Raw genomic sequence first — 20311 nt, 5'->3', positions numbered from 1 at the left:
ACAAGTATTAATTTGGGGAGTACAAAGACATTTTAGCAAGTAAGCTAATTTGCAAATATGGGATACACAAATAATGAGGGTCAACTGTATTTGTAAGTGACTGCTAGGGTCTGTTTCATGGTAATCCCTTCCCCCAAGAGTGTGGAATGTTTCTTTAGCTTCTTTGATAGTTTACTTATTCATTCATGTATTTATTAAGTACTTACTATAAGCGAGACTCTGCTTTAATCTGTGTGAAGAAGCTAGAGATTAAGGTCCTGCCCTGTGGATTTTATGTTAGAGTAAGAAAGACAGATAGCTAAGTCTGGAGCTCGGGGGGCGAGGCCTAGGTTGGAATTATAGATTCACTTGGCCAGGGTGAAACCTGGTGTGCCCCCTTCTGCTTCACATCCACAGATATACTTCCAGAACATTTCTGTTCTATTCTTGTGTATAAAATCCTCCTTTTGAGCCTCTCTCCATTGATGCATGTCCACCTTTACTTTTGTTGATTTTGAGGCCACTTGCCCATGTAGCTGACAGGATATTGAAGAAGAATCATACTGACCTGGCTCTGCTACCTACCAGCTGAGTTACTTTGGTCAAGCTCTTGGACTTCTGAGCCTGTTTCCTAATTTCAAAAGTGGTGATATGATGTGTTAGGCACTGGTGGGTTGCAAGGAAGAGGCACACATGTATTCCCTTTGTGATGAGGGCCGAATGTTAACTTGGATGGAAAGTCATCCAAGCAGCCATATTGTCTCTGGCCTTAGTACTTTCAAAACCTCACAGAACATTAATTTCGCAGTATTTAGGGTAGGACTTGAGCTCTGAAGACCTATAGTGTGGTTATTTGTTCATATGGCTGTTTTCCATACTAGACCATGAGCTCCATAAGGGCAGGATCTACAGTTTCATCTTTCTATCCTAGGCACTCAGTTCACTGCCTGATACATAGTAATAGAGGCATAAATGTTTCAAAAGTTGAGGAATTTTCAACACTTCCTGAAAGAATAGGAAAATATAAAGGCTTCTCAGAGAAGATATTATTTAAACTTTTATTTTTGAGATGATGTCTCAGTCTGTCACCCAAGATGGAGTGCAATGGCACGATCTCAGCTCACTGCAACCTCTGCCTCCCAGGTTCAAGCAATTATCCTGTCTCAGCCTCCCGAGTAGCTGAGATGACAGGCCTCTGCCACCATGCCCAGCTATTTTTTGTATTTTTAGTAGAGATGGGGTTTCACCATGTTGGGCAGGCTAGTCTTCGAACTACTGACCTCAGGTGATCTGTCCACTTTCGCCTCCCAAAGTGCTGGGATTATAGGCATGAGCCACCATGCCCAGCCTTTTTATGCTGATTCTTTAAGGGTGAGTAGAAATTTTTTCCAAGTGACTAAAACCTTGAGACACTATTCCAAGCAGAGACCAGCAGGGGCAAAGACACAGGGATATAGAGATGTTGAAGTTTATCAAACACTGCTAGCTTTAAAAAACAGAAAAGAAACGATCAAAATCAAAAATTAAAATTAAAAATCACCTAAAAAAAAAACCTATTAATGGGTTTGGCCAAAAGTGACGTCACAATCGAGTTAACTATGACCATAGACACACAGTAATGGATGGAAGTTTTGGGGAAAAAACATAACATTCTCAGGTTGTTGGCAGAGTATCTAGAACAATTTAGAAATACAGACATTGAATTCTGGGAATAATTACGCTGTAGTGAAATCATTTCCTTCTCTGCATATGAAGCATGTATGTGTCGCACACTGTTCAAGGTGCTGAAAATCAGACTCTTCTCAAGGAGCCCATGAGCAATCAAGGGAGATGGATGGGTGAGCCACTGATTATCATGTGACAAGTGGGATAATAGAGATATGACTAAAATGCTATCCAAAGAAGAAGAAAGGAATTATTCATAACATATGGAGTGCTGGGAAAAGAGTTCTGAAATGAAGCTGGCCGGGCGTGATGGCTCACACTTCTACTGCCTGACCTCAGGTGATCCACCCACCTCGGGCTCCCAAAGTGCTGGGATTACAGGTGTGAGCCACCGCACCCAGCCCAAAAGCTTTGTGTTTTTACAGATATTAACCATCTTTCCTGTTTAAAAAAAAAAAAAGCTTAACAATAATGTAGGAGAATAAGAGAAACATTTTTCCAAAAAAGGAATCATTTTGATTATTTTATCTTATTGGAATGTTGGATAATATAGTCTGCTTCATTAATCATCAAGCATGCGATGGATTTCCCACTTTTATAGGATCTGTATCTCAGTTCAGGTAATACTGGTAATTTTTGTACAGTATTTGAAGATGAAAGGTATAGGCCAAAATCATAGACCTTGCATAGAAGCTGGTTGATGAAGACAGCTCTGGAGGAACACATAGATACACACAGAGAGACACACACATATATATGAAGTGTACACACATGTTTTTTAAAGTCTTAAAGGTTTTAAAGCAAAAGCCAGCCCCTCCCCTCTCTCAGAGTGGGTGGGGACAGCGGTTGCATGGGCAGCTTTCCTGATGAGCCACAGGTCCCTCTGGATACACTGCTGCCTGGCCACGCCCCCTTTCCCTTTCATCTTTCTCATTGACCAATGGGCTTGGAGCATTAAGGCCACACCCCTATTCCGCATTCTGCTGTGGCCCTGGTTACGCCTCCTCTGGCTCAGTTACGCAGCTGCCTGCTAGGTGACTGGAGGCGTTGATCGGTGCTCGCTGGGATTTTGCTGACGTGGCCCCAACCCCGCCTCCCTCCCCACCCCACAATGGCAGAAGAAACTCGACAGAGCAAATTAGCTGCAGCCAAGAAAAAGGTAAAGACGTACCAGGTCATGGCTCCCCAACTCAGCCACAGATCCCCTCCGACGACAAGACCACTGCCAGAGTGCATACTACTCCTGAGGCACACTGGACTTTGCCCCCCAACCCCAGCACTTCTGGGCTCCCCCTACGAAAGTCTTGTCAGTCAGCCCTGCCCCTTCAGCAAACAGCTCAGTTCCTGCCGTCGCCAATCACCCCAGGGTGACTTTGGGTGGGTGACTCCTGGAGCTCCCCACTCCATTACTGGGCCCTCACCTCTTGCCACCCCAAGTTGGACCTCCCTGGGCTCTATGGGCTCACGTCTCCAAGGACCTGGGCCCCCCAGCCCCGGGCCCCGCCCTCGCCGCTTGTCCCTGGGTGACTTTGGGCTGGTGACTCCTGGGGCTCCCTGCTGCAGACTCTGCCCTCCCCTCCTGCTGCCTCAAGGTCGACCTCCCTGGGCTCTTTGCGCTGGCATCTCTAAGGACCTGGGTCACAACCCTGTGTTTCCCTCCCGCATCGTGGAGCGGCGGACTCAGACATTGCGCTGATGTGGTCCCTCCCCCACACTAGGAGGAGTGGAATGTAGTGATGTCACAGTCTGCCTACTAACTGTCATTACTGCAAGACTGGCCTTGGTCTTATGACCCAGTCTCCTAAGCGTTGTCACCCCATTTCTGGTTCTTCTGGTCACAGCAGAAATTTCCAGCTGGAAGGGGAATGGAGACTAGGGGACCCAGCAGCAAGAGGTTTCAGGCTGCCTGACTCCCTTAACATAGACATTGACAGTGGGAAAAGCCTACCTTCCCCCGTGAGCTCAAAATGTTGACAGTATCTCTGGGTGGCGATGGGAGAATGGCTTTGGTTTGGTTTTCTCCCAGGCTTCTACTTTCCAGAGAGATTTTAACATTTTTTTCCGAGTTCTCCACCTCATATTCTCATTCTCCATGGTTCTGGGACCAGACTGCCCTTCAGTCAGTGGTCTCTGAAGTGAGATTTCCTCATCTTCTGTGGAATAGATCTTGGGAAACTGAACTTGACAGTTTGAATCTTCCTCATATTATCTCAACCTTGGGTGCTTTGAGTGCCACAGGATAAATGTGGGACATCTTTCTGAAGCATCAGTTTCCTTTGATTCTCTTGAGATCAAGAGAACAAACATGAATATACTTAGGGATGGCAGTCCCAGAGGTGTCTAAGAGTATACCAGACTTCTCTCTGAAATGAGGCTTGGTTTGTCCTCTTTCTGATAAATTCCCAGATTTCACTGAAAGGCTGCCTTCTGCCATGAGGACACATTGATATAAAAGTTTGGGAGGTACTGGTGCACTTCTTCCCACTAACAGACGTGTGAGGATGTATGACTCTAAACCACATGACATACAGCTCCTGCCTACTTAATGTATACTTTTCTACCTCTGCCTCTGGGTTTAGTCCCTGGCAGCTGCTGATTCTTGGCAAAACCCCAGAGCTTAGAGTCAGAAGACTGAGTTTCCAAGTTCCAGTATCGCCTTTTTCTTTTTCTTTTTTCTAGCCATGATATCAATCCCTCTCAGTCCCTAAATGATTGTGACACCTTATAGAGTTGTTGGTGTCATTAAATCAGATGGTATATAAGAGTCTTTTATAAAAACTATAAAGGAGGATGTGGCTGTAGGGGCAGATAGTTCTCATGAGTATTACTGCTCTTCTTTCCCACAGTTAAAAGAATATTGGCAGAGAAACAGCCCTGGTGTTCCAGCAGCAGCGAAGAGGAACAGGAAAGCAAATGGCAGTAGCCCTGAAACAGCCACTTCTGGTGGTTGCCAGTCATCTGAGGCTGTGAGTCTCACCTGGACAGGCTCCTGGGGACAGGGGGCCCAAGGGGCAGTAGAGGGCAATTGTTAAGACTGTGGATGGACTGTTGGGTAGTAGTTAAGGATTCTGGATTTGGCCGGGCACGGTGGCTCATACCTGTAATCCCAACACTTTGGGAGACCCAGGCAGGTGGATCCCAAGGTCAGGAGATCGAGACCATCCAGACTAACACGGTGAAAGCCCGTCTCTACTAAAAAATACCAAAAAATAAGCCGGGCGTGGTGGCGGGCGCCTGTAGTCCCAGCTTCTGCGGAGTCTGAGGGAGGAGAATGGCGTGAACCTAGGAGGCGGAGCTTGCAGTGAGCCGAGATCACGCCACTGCACTCCAGCCTGGAAGACAGAGAGATACTCCATTTCAAAAAAGAAAAGAATTCTGGGTTTGAATCCTGCCTCTCCGTCTGCTAGGGATATGATTTAGGGCAAGTTGCTTGAGCTCTTTGGGCCTCTCTTTTCACATCTGTATAATAGAGGTGGTATTGTTTGACTTGTATTTGTGAAGTTTAAATGAGATTTATTATTGTTGATTTTATGTTAATCCCTAGTACATGGCCTGCTGTCAACACCCAGGACACCCAGGATATGGTCTTTGCTGTTTGAGTTTCCTCATCCCCAGTCTCAAGGGGAAGCCAGGACAATGAGAACAGTCACTTGCCATCAGGAGTCACTGAAAGGGCCCCAGGGTGGGATGGTGCGGAGATAAGAACCAGGAGAGAAGTTGGCACAAAGGAGTTATGGGACAAAGGGTCCAAGATAGGCAGAAAAGAAAATGTTGCCAGTTGATGGGAAAGAAAGGAAGTTGGAGGGCTCAGACACTGGGGGACAGAACATCTCCATGTGCACTCTCATCTCTTGTAGTCAGCAACAGGTATCCACGGGGAGGGCCCTACATCATCTGCTACCCTGAAGGATCTGGAGGTAGCAGGCTCTGGGCAGAGGTGCAGTGACCCCGCAGGCCAGCCCTCTAACCTCCTCCCACCGCGGGGACTGGGTGCCTCTCTGCCAGCTGAGACAGCGCACACACACCCCAGCCCTAATGATTGTTCTCTCTACCTCTCCCCCAACTCCTCCTCCACCTCCTCCTCTCTGCATGCGCCTCAGAACCCACACCAAGAACAAGCAGCAGTCCTGGACTCGAGGTCTGTAAAAATCAGTCGACTGAATAACACCATCAAATCTTTGGTAAGAGTCCAGTGGGGTCCCCTGTTTCCACGCTGCCAATCCTAGGCTCCGGTTTCCCCTTGGGGCCCTGAAGAAGGGGGCTGGGGGCCCCTGGCGCCAAGGGCAGATAGGGAGCTGGGGCGCCCAGGACTCACCTGGAGGGACCCCAGGGCATGCAGCATGGCTCTTCTTTTGCTGCCCTCTTTGCCGACTCTCTCCTCTCCAGACGTCCCTACTCGAGTCCTTACTACACATGCCCTGGCATTGTTGCCTCTTGGGGAAGTGCTGGCCTGACTGGTTGTCAGGGGCCCTGTATTTCTGCCACGACTCAGTCCCTAATTTGATCTTTGATTCTGGACAAGCCACCTCTCCTTTTTGGGCTCATGTTTCCAGAGGAGGTAGTGAGTATCAAAGGTCTCTGTTAGTTCTGAGAGTCTGAGATTTAAAGGCCCCCTAGAATGGAAACCTCAGGGCCAAGGGCTCCTGTCTGTCCTTTTCATCCTATATCTGCTGTGAAGAACCGTACCTGGCCCGTATGTGCTCAGTAAATGTTTACTGAATGAACGCACTTTTCTAAATCACAAGCTGGCAGCAGGGGGAGCCTTTCTCAAACTCCATCTCTAGAGGTTTATGTTGCTGTCCTCTCAAGAGATTCCTGATTCGGACTTTGAGTTCTGTGGCTGCGGCTGAAAACCAACAAAGACCCAAATCCTCTGTCCTTGGGAGCTTGGGAACAGTTCCTGTTCCCATTGGGTCTGAGAACTTTGCCTTGAAAATCCATTCCTGGCCCCTGCCTACCACTTCCTGTCTGGGGAATAGAGTTGAGGGGGCCACCCTCCATCACCTTAATTTGACTCTCCCCACAGAAACAACAGAAGAAACAAGTGGAACATCAGCTGGAAGAAGTAACGTGATTTCTTTGTGTGCTCGTGACGTGACTGCTGGGTTTGGGGGACACTCAGATGTAGAGGCCCCAGTCTCGTCTCGCCTACTCCCAGCCTGGGGAAGAAGGCTCACTCCTCAGATTCCACCCCATCCCCACAGGGCCCCTGATAACCTGGTCCCATGGGTGGGCCTGTCCTGGGGCATTGGTGGCATTCTGGGGGCATATCTCTTGCTGTGCCATCTCTGCCTCCCCCTGGTAAGAGCTCTGTCTTCCTCGTCTTATAGGAAAAGGAAGCAAACAGTGAGAAAGAGAAAGCCCAAAGGGGGCTAGAGGTGAGTGGAGGGTGTGAAGTTTCCTCCTGTCCTCCGGAGAGTGTTTCTTTCCTCTGTTTCAGCACTTGCTTGGCTTTTCTCCCAAAGGTTCAAATCCAGACATTGAACATAGAGAACAAGAAACTAAATACGGACCTGTGTCGCACAAAACGTTCTCTCAGATACTTTGAAGGTGGGAATCCGGGCACCCTGTCATCCTTCAACCTGGCACTTTGACAGGTCTGTAGGGGGAGTCCTTTGAGCCCCATCTCAACTCTGTCATTACAGAAGAGTCCAGGGATCTGGCCAGCCGCCTGCAACATTCATCACAGCGTACAGGAGAGTTAGAGCGGGCTCTTTGTGCTGTCACTGCCACGCAGAAGAAGCCGGATGGGGTGAGTCCAACCACCTGCGCTGTCCCCTGGGAGCCCGGCTTCGCAGATGGAGGAGTGACCCTAAAGGTCCCTTCTGCAGGATGGAGTGTCCTGCCCAGAAGGCAGTATGGCCATTTCTCACTGCTTTTGTGTATGGTTGTTAGAGGCAGCCTGAGGCTGAGTCAGCTGCTGTGGGTGAGTTGGGGGGCGCGGTGGGGAGCGAGCACTGGATACAGAGCTTGGAGGCCAAGTGACTGCCCTGCCCTTACCTGGCCGTGGTCTTGGCCAAGTCCTAGGTGGGGTGTGGGGTATTGGGTACTTATACTGTGAAGGTACAGAAGGGTATCTCTAGTATGTTACCATTTCTGTAGAGAGAGGAAACGTGTGTGTGTGTGTGTACACACTATGATAATATACGTAAAACATGTCTGCAAGTGTTCATAAACAACTCAGAAGAGAGCAATGGGGTGGCTAGGAGATACTTCCCTTTTATACCTTCTGAGTTTTGGACTATGTGAATGTATCATCCTTCCAAAAAGTGAATAAAAGATTAGTTTTCCCCTTCCTGACTCTGCCCCCACCCCCAGCAAGAAAAATGGGCTTAGAGAATCTGATAGACCTGGGTGTTCAAATCCTAGCTCTGCCTAAGTGATCTTAGGCAAGCACTTAACCTCAAAATACTCCATGTTTTTTCATCTACCCAAGAGAGGTAATCATAGTAACTGTCTCCTATGGTGGTTGCGAGGATTCAATGGGATTGCTAGCGAGGTACCTGCTGAAGCACTCCATAAAGGTTCCAACAGTGATAGTCATAACAATAGCAATATTATCTAATCTCTCTCCTCGTCCCTTCCAACTTCACTGAGTTTTTTTCAAAACCAGACCACGGGCTTGGAAATGCCTTGATCTTTACTGGCCAAGTTGTATATTGGGTCTAGCCCTAGCCCTTTTAAGGGGCACTGTGTGGAATGGCCCAGGCTCCCCAGATCGAAACTTCTCACTCTTCACCATCCAGTTCTCGAGCCGCAGTAAAGCACTTATGAAGATGCAGTTAGAGCAGTCCATAAGGGAGCAGATACTGCTGAAACGACACGTGACACAGGTGAGGTTTTGCAGAGGGAGGGATGTGGAAGGAAGATGACTCCAGGTGGCCAGGAGCAGGTGAGGACCAGTGACAGCCTTTCCTAACTTCTGTGCCCATTCTTGCAGTTGAAGGAGTTGCTTAAAGAAGTCCAGTTGGAGAGAGATCAATATGCGCAACAAATAAAAGGAGAGAGGGCCCAGTGGCAGCAGAGGATGAGGAAAATGTCCCAGGAGGTGAGATCTGACCCTTCAGCCTCCCGCCCCCCCAACAATTTAGATAGGTCACTGGATCTTTCTGGGCATCTGTAAAATGGGAATAGTGCAGCCAGAGGTGGTCATGGGTTTGGGCTTTGTGGAGGTGGGGGCAGAGAGGGAGATGGCAGCCTGTCCAGCCACCAGCCCCTCTCTCCAGGGCCCTTTCCCCTTGTGCTTTGGGCAGGTTTGCACATTAAAGAAGGAAAAGAAGGATGATACGCATCGGGTAGAGAAGCTGGAGAGGAGCTTGTCCAAACTGAAAAACCAGATGGGTAAGATGGGGCTGGCGTGACCTGGGAGCAGGACTGGCATCAGAGGGCTGTGAGGGTGGCTTAGAATGCCCCAGTGAGGTGGGTGGATGCAAGGGAGAGGTAGGCAGAGGGAAAGAGGTCTGTGCCAGGAGACGGCAAGTCTTGTCATCTCAATGAGTCTCAGTGTCTCAGTGTCCCCATCAGCAAGGAGGGCCCACTGTCAGCCACCCACAGTGCTCTTTTTCTGAAAGTGGCTTTGAAGACTGGCTACCATCCCGGTGCGAGGAATCATAAGCAGCGAGGCCAAGTTTGGGGAGCCTGAGAGGAGCTATGCACCAAGAGGAGGGTTTTTGTTTTGTTTTGTTTTGTTTTGTTTGGGAATCTAGAGGCCCTTATCTGCTTCCTTTCTCAGCTGAACCCCTGCCCCCAGAGCCCCCAGCAGTGCCCTCCGAGGTGGAGCTGCAGCACCTGAGGAAGGAACTAGAGAGAGTGGCAGGAGAGCTCCAGGCCCAGGTCAAAAACAATCAGCGCATAAGCCTCCTGAACCGGGGACAAGAAGAGAGGATTCGGGAGCAGGAAGAGAGGCTTCGGAAGCAGGAGGAGAGGCTTGAGGAGCAGCAGGAGAGGCTTCAGCAGCTGGTCAAGCCACAGAGCGTCTTTGAGGAGCTGGTGCGTTGTCCCACCGGGGGAGCCTGCCCTCCTCCCTAGCCCTCCGGGCCTTTGTTTCCCCACCTCTAAAATGGGGCAGTGTAGCCCTCACGTGAAATGTTACTTCTAAGGGCACCTGTGAGCCAGGTGGCTGTGGGAGAGAGGGGATGATTTTTCTAACCTGCCTCCACCCTTCCTGGTGCCATGGGAGGCAGACACCAAGTTCTGGGGTCTCCAGCTGCAGTGGGTGGCTGCTGATTGCTTCTCTATGTCCAGAACAACGAGCACAAAAGCGCACTGCAGTTGGAGCAGCAAGTAAAGGAGCTATAGGAGAAGCTTGGTGAGGTGAAGGAGACAGAAACCTCCACCCCATCCAAGAAGGGCTGGGAGGCGGGCAGCAGCCTCTGGGGAGGGGAGGTGCCAGGCCAGAGGCAGCTCCAGCCTGGGGGCAGGTGACCCCAGCACCCTCCAGAGCAGTACTGTGACTGTTTCTTGCTTCCTGCCCTCTGACTTTTAGAGGTGGGTAGCCCTGGGCTCCTCTCAGGTCTGGACATCATCATCCCAGCTAGAGGCATGGAGCCCCCAATCACAGGGGAAGAGACGGTGGTATAACAGGCTCCTTATGCCAGGTGCAGTGGCTCATGCCTATAATCCTAGCACTTTGGGAGACTGAGGCAGGAGAATCACTTGAGGTCGGGAGTTTGAGATCAGCCTGGCCAACGTGGTAAAACCTCATGTCTACTAAAATTACAAAAAAATAAAATAAATATTAGCAGGGCATTGTGGCGCATACCTGTAATTCCACCTACTCAGGAGGCTGAGGCACGAGAATCGCTTGAGCCCAGGAGGTGGAGGTTGCAGTGAGCTGAGATTGCACCACTGCTCTCCAGCCTTGGCCACAGACTGACATTCTTGTCCCAAAACAAAACAAAAAGACTCATTAGATTAAAACTGGATTCCAGCCTCGGTTCCACTGGTCACCATTCAAGTACTTTTCATCTCAAAGTCTGTTTCTTTAACTTCAAAGGGAAGTTAGCATTTTCCTTACAGAGGTGCTGAGGATTAAATGAGAAGAGGGTATGAGATTTGAGGCTGGAGAAGGAGGCATGGGGTTCTAGGAAAGGGAGGCAGTCACTTAGGCCTGGAGCAAGGGGCCAGGGGCCTGGACAGGTGACAGAGCCCCACAGTGCCCTCGCTACCCCACTAATGGGCCCAGAATCTGGAAACCAGCCACCACGTGCTCTCACGCCCAGGATCTTCCTGCAGGTGGAGCTGAAGAGCCAAGAGGCTCAGAGTCTGCATCAGCAGCCAGACCATTACCTGGGTCACGTGCAGCAGTACATGGCCACCTATCAGCAGCAGGTGGCCGCCTATCAGCAGTTGACCTCTGAGAAGGAGATGCTGCACAGGCAGTGATTGCAGCAGACCCAGCTCATGAACCAGCTGCAGCAGCAGGAAGCTTGGGGCAAAGCGGTGGCCGAGATGGCCTGCCAAAAGTTGCAGGAGACCCAGGGGAGGGAGCTGTGGAGGACAGGGCCGTGAGGGGGACGACCTGGCAAACTCCGTCCCTTCTCACTCTTTCCTGGCCCCTTAGGAGCGCCTGGAAGCTACCAGCCAGCAGAACCAGCAGCTAACAACCCAGCTGAGCCTCATGGCTCTCCCAGGGGAAGGTACGGGAGACCGCTCAGAGGAAGAGAGAGAGCCCCAGGAGGAAGGGGGGACTGTTAGCAGCATAGGATTGAGGAGTTGGAAGAGACCTTTAGAACAGCTGGTCATTATGCCAACTGGGTGCCTGCACTAAGTTCGGCATCAGTGTGGTGACCTCCTGTGAGCGGGGGGCCACCAAGTTGCCTAAGGATGGCTGAACTGGCCCAGGTCAGAAAGAGAGCAGGTCAGAACTCCCACATCGACCAGTAGTGGGAGTGTGCCTGGGCGGAATAGCAAGATTTTGATTCTTAAAAGTACAAATAAAGAAGAGCAGCTCATTCCTCTCCGGGGAGGGGCTGGCTCAGGGTTACACAGTGAGGGTGGAGGCAGAGGTGGGCCCACAGTACCTCCCTTGTTGGGTTGTCTGAAGACCCCTCTGGCCACCCCCCACAGGAGATGGAGGAGGACATCTGGACAGTGAGGAGGAGGAGGCACCTCGGCCCATGCCGAGCATCTCAGAGGACCTGGAGGGCAGGGAGGCCATGGTGAGCCTGACTCCCTCTGCACCCATTTTGCCACCTTCCTCTGTGGTCCCTCCAAGACCCCTTTATGCTCTTAGTTTCCCTGCCTTCTGATTTCTCTGGACCCTACTCCTTCTGGGAGCCAGTGGTCAGACACCATTTAACCTGTGACAAACGTGTACTCTCTGAGGCCCCAAGGGAAGGGGCTGCGCTCCACCTCTCTGCCCCGTTTGCTGTGTGTATGCCCCTACAAGAATGCTCACGTCTCGCCCTCAGGTGGCGTTTTGCAAGTCCGCTGGAGCCAGTGTCCAGGAGGAGCAGGCATGGTTACAAGAGCAGGTGAAAAAGCAGAGGGTGTGCTGCCAGTGCCTGGCTCACCCGGTGGCCCCGGCCCTGAAGGAGCCAGAGGCAGTGGTCCCAGCCCTAGGGACTGGGGGCGAGTCTGTGAGTGGGGAGACCCACTGGGCCCTGCAGGAAGTCATGGAGAAGCTGGCCCATGCCAGGACTCACCTCCGCCTTCTCCATGACTTGAAAATGCCACCTGAGGGCAGGTCGCTGCCGAGATGTGACCGCAATATTTTGGCTCCAGAGCGGCTTTATGGACCACCTGGAGGAGAAGGCAGACCTGAGTGAGCTGGTGAACAAACAAGAACTTCGCTTCATCCACTACTGGCGAGAGAGATGCCATCAGTGAGTGGGAGGCCAGGGCACCGCAGGGGGAGCTGCAGGGCCGTCAGAGGGACCCCAGCATCTGAGCCCTGTCTTCTTGCAGGAAAATCCATCACGTTTTAACAGAGCCAGGGGGCAGTGCCAAAGATGCGGCACTGGGAGGAGGACATCATCAGGCTGGCCCAGGACAGCGAGGAGATGAAGGTAGGGTGTGCAACATCTCTGTGGGGGTGGGGGTGGGTGTGAGGGTGGGTGCAGGCAGCGGCATGACAGCTGAGCACCCCTCCCTCCAGGTGAAGCTGCTGGAGCTGCAGCAGATGGTATTGCGGCTTATAGCAACTACAACAATGGGCACAGAAAATTCCTGGCCGCTGCCCAGAACCCTGCTGATGAGCCCGGTCCAGAAGCCCCAGCCCCCCAGGAACTTGGGGCTGCAGACAAGCATGGTGGTGAGTAGAGCCTTCAGGCGGGGTGGGCAGGCAGGAAGAGGGGGGCTCCCACTGTACTCAGATCCCCGCCTCTCTCTCTCCAAAGATCTTTGTGAGGTGAGCCTCACCTCCTCTGCTCAAGGAGAGGCCAGGGAGGGTCCTCCCTATGACAACCCTACCACACAGCCAATCGTGCAGGACCACCAGGAGCACCCAGGCTTGGGCAGGAACTGCTGTGTGCCATTCTTTTGCTGGGCTTGGCTGCTGAGAAGAAGGAGATAAACATCACCGTCATCAAAGAGCTGCTCAAGAAATTTTTAAATAAGAAACCAAGTTATGGGGTTAATCTCCTGCACAATTCTTTCACTTCATTTGAATGTTAGAGTCACTCATGATTATTTGTGTTTCTAATTTATAGTTTAAGTTTATGTGTAAAAAGTTAAAAGAGAGTGGGTCTCTGTGGCTCTCACTGATGTTCACTCTGGCATCCTTTAGCATTTTTCTTTTTTAATTTCATAATTGTAGGTCATTAGCATGCATATCGAGTTTGCCCTTATGTGGTGGGAGTTCAAACACACAAAGACCCACTCTTTGCAGAAAACTGTTCTCGTTGGTTTGGAATAGGCTGCCATGCTTTTTTAATGTTATTGAAGCGTGTATATTCATTACAGAATTCAGACAAAATTTGCCTATGTTCTGCTGTTGTTTGATGTAATCTTAATCACAGTGAGCTCTTCATTAGCTCAATATGTGGTTTGCCCCCAAGTGTGCACTGTTTATTACTTTGTAATATGCCACTATGAGTACTGACATTTAGAGTTGTTTAAAGTCCAAGAACTGGAAACAGCCTTTCCTCCATTTTCTGTGTATTGGTGATGGGAGTAATAACCTTTTGGGGAAGCTTTTTAAATCTCACAGAAGAGGAAAGTGGCCTCCTCTGGCAGGTATGTGCAGGATAGAGTGTGTTGCATCTGTTCCAGTGCCAAGAATTAGCGCTGTATTATGGTGGTTCCCTTAGGATTTGTATGTGCTCTGGGCTCATGAAGGTATTGCATCATGAGCTGCAGCAGTTGTACTCTTTTTTGATGACCTTAAAAGGGATTATTTCTGAGGAATGAAAGGTTCCCATCGTTGACTGTGGATGTGGAAAACCTTTCCTAGCTTAGAGCATTTGTATCTACAATACATTTTAAAGTCAGAGTTCATGTTACCTGTTTTAATCATATGACTACATGCCTCAGTTCAGAAAAGGGCGCTGGTGGGCGTTCTTCTTAATGTATTTAGTGAAGATAATAAGAAATCCTTTACGAGTTCAAATGTCCCTGGAACAGGCATACAGGCTCTAGTCAAGAATGAATTAGAGTGAAGGAAAGCTGTGTGACGCCTGGCATTCCTCTTTGTACGGAGCTTCTTTGAGGCTTGAAGATTGATTTTACCATCTAGACGTCTCTGGCTGATACCTATTCTTCAACCACCTTGGTTACTCTGACATAGGAATTTACTTCTTTTCCTTGAATGGAAAACACTTTAAAAAACAATAAGAAACATTGTTATAAACTAATATATGTGAGAGTACTTAGTTGAAACAAAAAGGAGTTTTAGTAGACAGTATTATACTATCTTTGAAAATCAAGGAGAAGTTTATGCAACTTAAAATGTTTCCAAACTGCAGTGCAATCTACTGTTTGTGAATGTCAATGTATTATCAGGAAACGTGTCTATACAATCACACAGTTATATTTCCTCACACACTTCTTTACAAAGAGTGAAATATATTTTTGTACCTCTCTGTTTCAGTGAGGGACATATTTTGTGCAATATTTATGTGATTGTGCCTATGCGTGATGAATGAATGCATTTCAGTCATATATTGCCTAAATCATAACTTGATGCTTGGGAAAACTTCATAAAGTTTTAATGTCTGTGTTCCAGAACACATCACATTATTAGGATGTAGGGAGATATGTATGTGTGCTCCCTGGTGTGGGGATTTCTAGTTACTAGACCATCTCCATATTTAGTATTTGGCATCCTCATGATACTTCTATGACATTAACAGGAGAGCAGCAATACGATTTTACCGATGGAATAACAGATTTGCCGGCATTCACTGAAAGAGGGCAAATATTCGGTCCTTGTGACTTCAACTGACTCTTCCAAATTTTATGAATGTATCAATGTATTAGATAAACCCAGTTTCAGAATGATAAAGAAAAAATGTTAGACCAAATAATGCGGCTAATTAACAGTGGTACGATTTCTAGCCCGTGGGTTTAAAATGCACTTAAAGTCCTGTTCTTGCCTTTTATTTTCTGAACTTGCCGCTTTTGCATTCTTTGATTTCAGTTTAAAGACAGTTACTTTAAGAGCATTTTAAACCCTCGTGCTAGAAATCGGACCACTGTTAATTAGCCACATTATTTGGTCTAACATTTTTTCTTTTATCATTCTGAAACTGGGTTTATCTGATACATTGATAAATTATTTCAAAGATACTTTTATCGTTGAAATCACTTCACTTTACCCTGATAAATATCAGTGACTAGGAGTGACCTTCAGATAGCGTTTAGCATCTGTAACCAATCTGACAATAATGTGTTCATCAGGTGCCTATGGATTAAATCACACACTGGCATATTTAAGCTGAAGGTCAGTCTGGAAAATAAATTTACTATATTGACTGAAATACCACTCTTTGTGTAGGTATTTGTCATATATTTAAGAAAAAGCTAAAAAGAATGGAAACTGTATGACAATAACTTAAGTCTTTCTTCAAAGTGCATGCCGTCTTTTGCGATACCCCATTCAGCCAAGTATTTGTGCTCTTCCTCATTCAGTATAAGGTAGCTTTCAGTTTGCTTAGAAGGCAACATTGGAATGTTAGAGTTCATCAGAAACATAGAATTTTAAAATGTGAGTTCCACTGAATACATTTGAATTTCTGTAGGAAGAACCAGAACACCTGAAGATTGCAGTATATCATAATTATTTTAAAAGTATTTGATTAAACCTGATCGATTTTCCAGAAATGAAAAAAAATCAGCTCTAAAACCAAAGCTGATTTTTAGAAAATTTGAAAATGTAAATCAGCCCTATCCATAATATATTTTCTGTAAAACTTTATCTTGAAGAGTCATTTTAAAATAATATAACTATTAAAAAATGTAATTGCTATCTTAATGTTCTGAAATAAGTTAAAACATTTTAAAATATGAGTACTGTAGTATAAAAGAAAGAAACGGTGGGAAGGAAAAGCAGAGAAAGCAATGGCAATTCCAGTCCAAAACTTTATTTGCCAAGTTTTCTTAGAATGAATTTTACCAATTTATGAATTCTTGTGAACAGAATGTGTAATGGAAATACTGAAAGATTTTTCCCTAGAGAGGCATTGACTGCTGGTGTGATGCTACTGTAATGTAATAAATCATTAAATTGTTTCAAAGTGTTGTTTTTGCCTTAAAATTTTATTTTGCGTTTCTTGAAAACTATAGTATTAAAGGTATTGATACGTGCAAATGCTGGGCATGCTTCGCATGAGATAATATGTTTCATTTTTACAAAATTGTAACATAACTATGCAAGTGTTTATTAAAAGAACACAAAATAAAAAAGTGATGGGATTAAAAAAAGTTATGGGGTGAAAAAGTTATGGGACAAAAAATACAAAAGTTGTGGGAAAAAAGTAGAAAAAAGTTTTATGAAAAGTTACAAAAAAAAGTTATGAAATAGAAGTTATGGGATTTTTTTTTAAAAGTCATGGAATAAAAATAAAAATTATAAGCAGGCCCCTGTCAGCAAAGCCTGGAGAAGTGGGGCTGGAGTCTCCACCGCCACCATGTCCCTACCACCCCTTCCCAGGCACCCCTTTACAATTAGGGTAGCAGGACAAGACCTCTGTCTAATGGGGAAAGACAAACAGACCCTTTGCCACCTTGACCAGGGCTGAGTCCCTAAATTTCTGGATGATGATGATTGTTATTTAAGAGCCAGAGGCTGGTGGAGTTGGTTTGTTTGGAGGAGGCCTGATGGCCCCCTTACTCTCACCATAGCAACTTTTCCCTCAGGGGGGCTCCCTTCTTATTCAGAGAGGCAGGACAGTGGGGCTAACTGTGGACCAGGTGAGGGCACTGGCTGCTGGGGTGGCCCCCCTTCCCCAGTGTACATATTGTGTCTGTGTAAGGTTTAGTATATTCCAGAGTGTAGGGCCACCCCTGTATCATACCTAGCGGAGGTTGGAGCTGGCACATGGGGAGGAGGTTCTAATAATTATTTGTGGCTGGGAAACTTATTTATTGCTAGCATAGGACAGAGGAAGGAGGCGGGGATGGGGTCGTGGCTCCCTGGTGATGCAACTCCTGTTTATTTTGGAATAAACGGATTTAGCCATACTGCTCGGCCTGGTGTGTTCTCGTTTCCCTCACTGGGTCCTGGAGTTTGTGCCACCAAACAAGGAGTCCCAGAGTGTCTTGAGCATGTCCAGCTAGGCTGTTGGGGACCTTCCAAGCGTGTTACCTGTATGCTGCCTGGTGGCGCCTGGGGGATTCCACGGGGACTGCCATGGCGCCTATGGGGCGCAGTCCAGCCCTGACAGCCAACAGGCCTAGAAGCCTGATGCAGCGGTGGCCGGGAAGACAGGTACCAGCACCTAAGGGCACTGACTTCCACCCACCCAGGCGTCTTCCATTCTTCTGTCCCCTTGCCTCCCTCTCCAGTCTGCACCTGGTGGCCTGTTCTGTCTGTCCCTCCAGAGTGCCGGCGGCCCTGCAGGCTCCCTCCAGGCTGAATTCATGGCCCTGCCCCCTGGTGGCCAGAGCCGGCTTCACAGGATAAGAGCCAGCTAAGCTCCAGGGGCTTTCCAGGAAAAGTGTCCCTTGGAAAGGGTATGGCGTCTTCACCACTCCCAACAGCACCCAACACCACTCCCAACAGCACCCTCCCAACAGCACCCTAGCACCACTCCCAACAGCACCTTTTCACCACTCCCAACAGCACCCTAGAAATGGCTTGGCCTTTCCCTTCCCCTGAGCTCCACAGAGAACACAGCCAGCAGGGGACACACTTCCCTGTCATCCAGAAATGGGTTTGATTCTCAGCCAATGGACAGCAGGACTGGTAGAGACTGTCAGGCCACACAACTGCCTGTACAGCACTCCCATGCTTGGTGGGGGGGCGGGAGGGATGTTGGGGGGCTGGCTCTCCATAGGCTGAGCGTAACGGGGAGGCTCACTGGAGGTGGCACACTTTGGAGGGGCAATGTCAGAGGACAGCTTTCTCTTATTTGGCCACAAGACTCCAAAAGGACAGCACAGTGACTGATTTCCAGCGCTAGAGGCAAGGCGGTCAGCCACATGTAGGGGTGTGTGTGTGTGTGTGTGTGTGTGTATGTATCTATCTATCTATATATGGGTATTTATAGATATTTCTAGAATAGGGCAGGGGCATACCACAGAGGGTGGGGGGCACAAGTTTTCAGCAACGGTCACACCTGGATGTCTCAGCTCACCACTACAACAGACTAAGTCACAGATGAAGGGGGCTGGCTTTGGGGCTGGGGGAGCCACTGCCAAGTCACAGAACAGCTACCCAGGCAGGCTTGGAAAGGGAGGCCTTCGAGAAAAGGAGGGATCTGTTTAGAGGTCAAAGAGGGGCCTGGGGCTCTCAGGACGGGGTGGACTTGCCTGACCCGATCGGCTGGCAGTTGGAGAGAAAGCAGAGAGAAAACAGGAGAGAGAAAAGCGAGCAGAGAGCTGGTGAGGCAAGTGCAGAGCACAGGTGTGCCACAGCAGCTGTGGGAGGGCCAAGGAGGGAAGGGCGCACGTGCGAGTGTGGCAAGGCTCCTGGAAAAGAGGGGCTGGAAGGGAAGGGGGAGGAAGACAGAGGGAGGAGCCGGAGTTTCACAGGTAGTGCCTGGGGGCTGTGGCAGCCCTCCCCACCCACATGTGCTGGCCTCTTCCACGGCACCAAGTGCACCCACTGTTAAGACTGATGCTCAGCCCCTTTGGGCATCCCTCTTCTCTGGTCACCCTGTCTTCCAACCCACTTTTCCAGGGCCACCTCTCACCTTGGGGAGCCCAACACAACAGCCACCAGGCCTGATAGAGAAGGAACACTGCTTGAACCAGGATGATGAAGCTAAAAGAGATGGATGGCTGGAGTGATCGCTGGAGCCCCCTCTGGGTGGTCAGAAAGCCCAGGAACCCCTCAAGGGTCCCTGGGGGAGGAAAAGGGCAGGCAGCTGGATGTCACTGGCTATAGACTTATAAGTCTAAGAGGGGAGCCTCAGCTTGTTGGGGGTTGCAGGTCGCATAGGTGAGGCTGGGCCCTTCCTGCTGGGAAAAGCAGAAGAGGGAGAGTCCATGGCAGGGGAGGTGGGTGGGCTTCCTGGGCAGAGGTCAGCTGGGCCAGCAGACACTGTGGTCCCCTTGGCTGAATAGAAGAGGTGACCTCTAGGAGCAACACGCCAAGGTGAGTGAGCCTGCAGGCCGGCAATAGTGCTTCAGTGGGGGCCGGGGACCCTGCCTTCAGTCACACCCTAGCAGCTATGATGGTACCTGGGAGCGAGGGAAGGGGCCTGTGTTTCCTGCCTGGCCTGTGAGGTGTGTTGTGGGTTGACCATGTGTATGGGACTCAAGGTTTAATCCTAGCTCACCACTGGATTGCCGACAGATAGATGAGGTAGGACCCTTACTATCACCCCTGCTCTGCAGTGGATTCAGCTCTCAGCACTCCCAGGCTGGGAGCTGGATGCCCTGCCCTGGCAGCATGACTCAGACTGCTCAACAGGTACAGTGTGCCCAGGAGGGCTATCCTAGGCCTCTGGCCGCCTCAGAGTACAGCCCCACACACAACCCCCTCCAAGCTCTCAGCCCTTACACCATAAACCATGAGCTCTGTGATGGCTCCAGGGAGCACCCACGTCTACCAGCTTGGGCACGGAGCCTGTTTCAAGAGTCCCCAGGCTCAGCCTTGGGGGCTGGGGGGCTTTGGGGCCGTGGGAGCCAGCCTTGGTACCTGCATCTGGCAAGGACGCTCTGCACCTGCAGCCAGGAGTTGTCCACAGGCCCCTGTGTGCGTGCTGATGGTGGTTGTGTTGATGTCGCCGATGATGCTGAGCGCCTCCTTCAGCATGTGGTACATGCGTGCCACTGTGCCACTGTGCCTGCTCTGCCGACTCTTCCATCAGCGTGTTCTGGTCCCCACGTGAGTACAGGTTGGACAGCAGCTCTGAGAAGATGAACTCCTTGGTCTGAGAGTGAGCAAAGAGGGAAGGAGATTGGGACCTGATGCCTGTGCTGCCCTGGCCTCCTGCCAGGCCCTGCTGGGACTGTGTGCTGGACTTGGAGCTCTGAGTATGGCTTTTCAGACGCGGCTTCTACACCGCTTAGACTCAAAGATCTGCCTCCCCACCGCCCTTTTCTCACTCAGATAAGGACA

General features: G+C 49.4%; 1 protein-coding gene across 1 annotated transcript; it reads left to right on the top strand.

Moving 5' to 3' along the window:
- The first annotated feature begins 1649 nt into the window (after positions 1-1649).
- LOC129013810 (golgin subfamily A member 8S-like) lies at positions 1650-16319 on the top strand. Its single transcript, XM_054450520.2, has 18 exons — positions 1650-2803; positions 4491-4610; positions 5745-5825; positions 6671-6709; positions 6975-7022; positions 7110-7194; positions 7290-7396; positions 8391-8477; positions 8585-8692; positions 8898-8985; positions 9377-9633; positions 11207-11282; positions 11713-11804; positions 12057-12119; positions 12370-12470; positions 12553-12653; positions 12743-12898; positions 12984-16319. Exons 1-18 carry the CDS (start codon positions 2756-2758, stop codon positions 13157-13159), a joined length of 1833 nt encoding a protein of 610 aa, XP_054306495.1. The 5' UTR covers positions 1650-2755; the 3' UTR covers positions 13160-16319.
- Positions 16320-20311: the final 3992 nt, after the last annotated feature.

This window comes from Pongo pygmaeus, chromosome 16, assembly GCF_028885625.2.
Source record: "Pongo pygmaeus isolate AG05252 chromosome 16, NHGRI_mPonPyg2-v2.0_pri, whole genome shotgun sequence".
Lineage (NCBI taxonomy): Eukaryota > Metazoa > Chordata > Mammalia > Primates > Hominidae > Pongo > Pongo pygmaeus.
The sequence above is the reverse complement of the archived record's forward strand: the minus strand, read 5'-3'. Positions and strand labels throughout refer to the sequence as shown.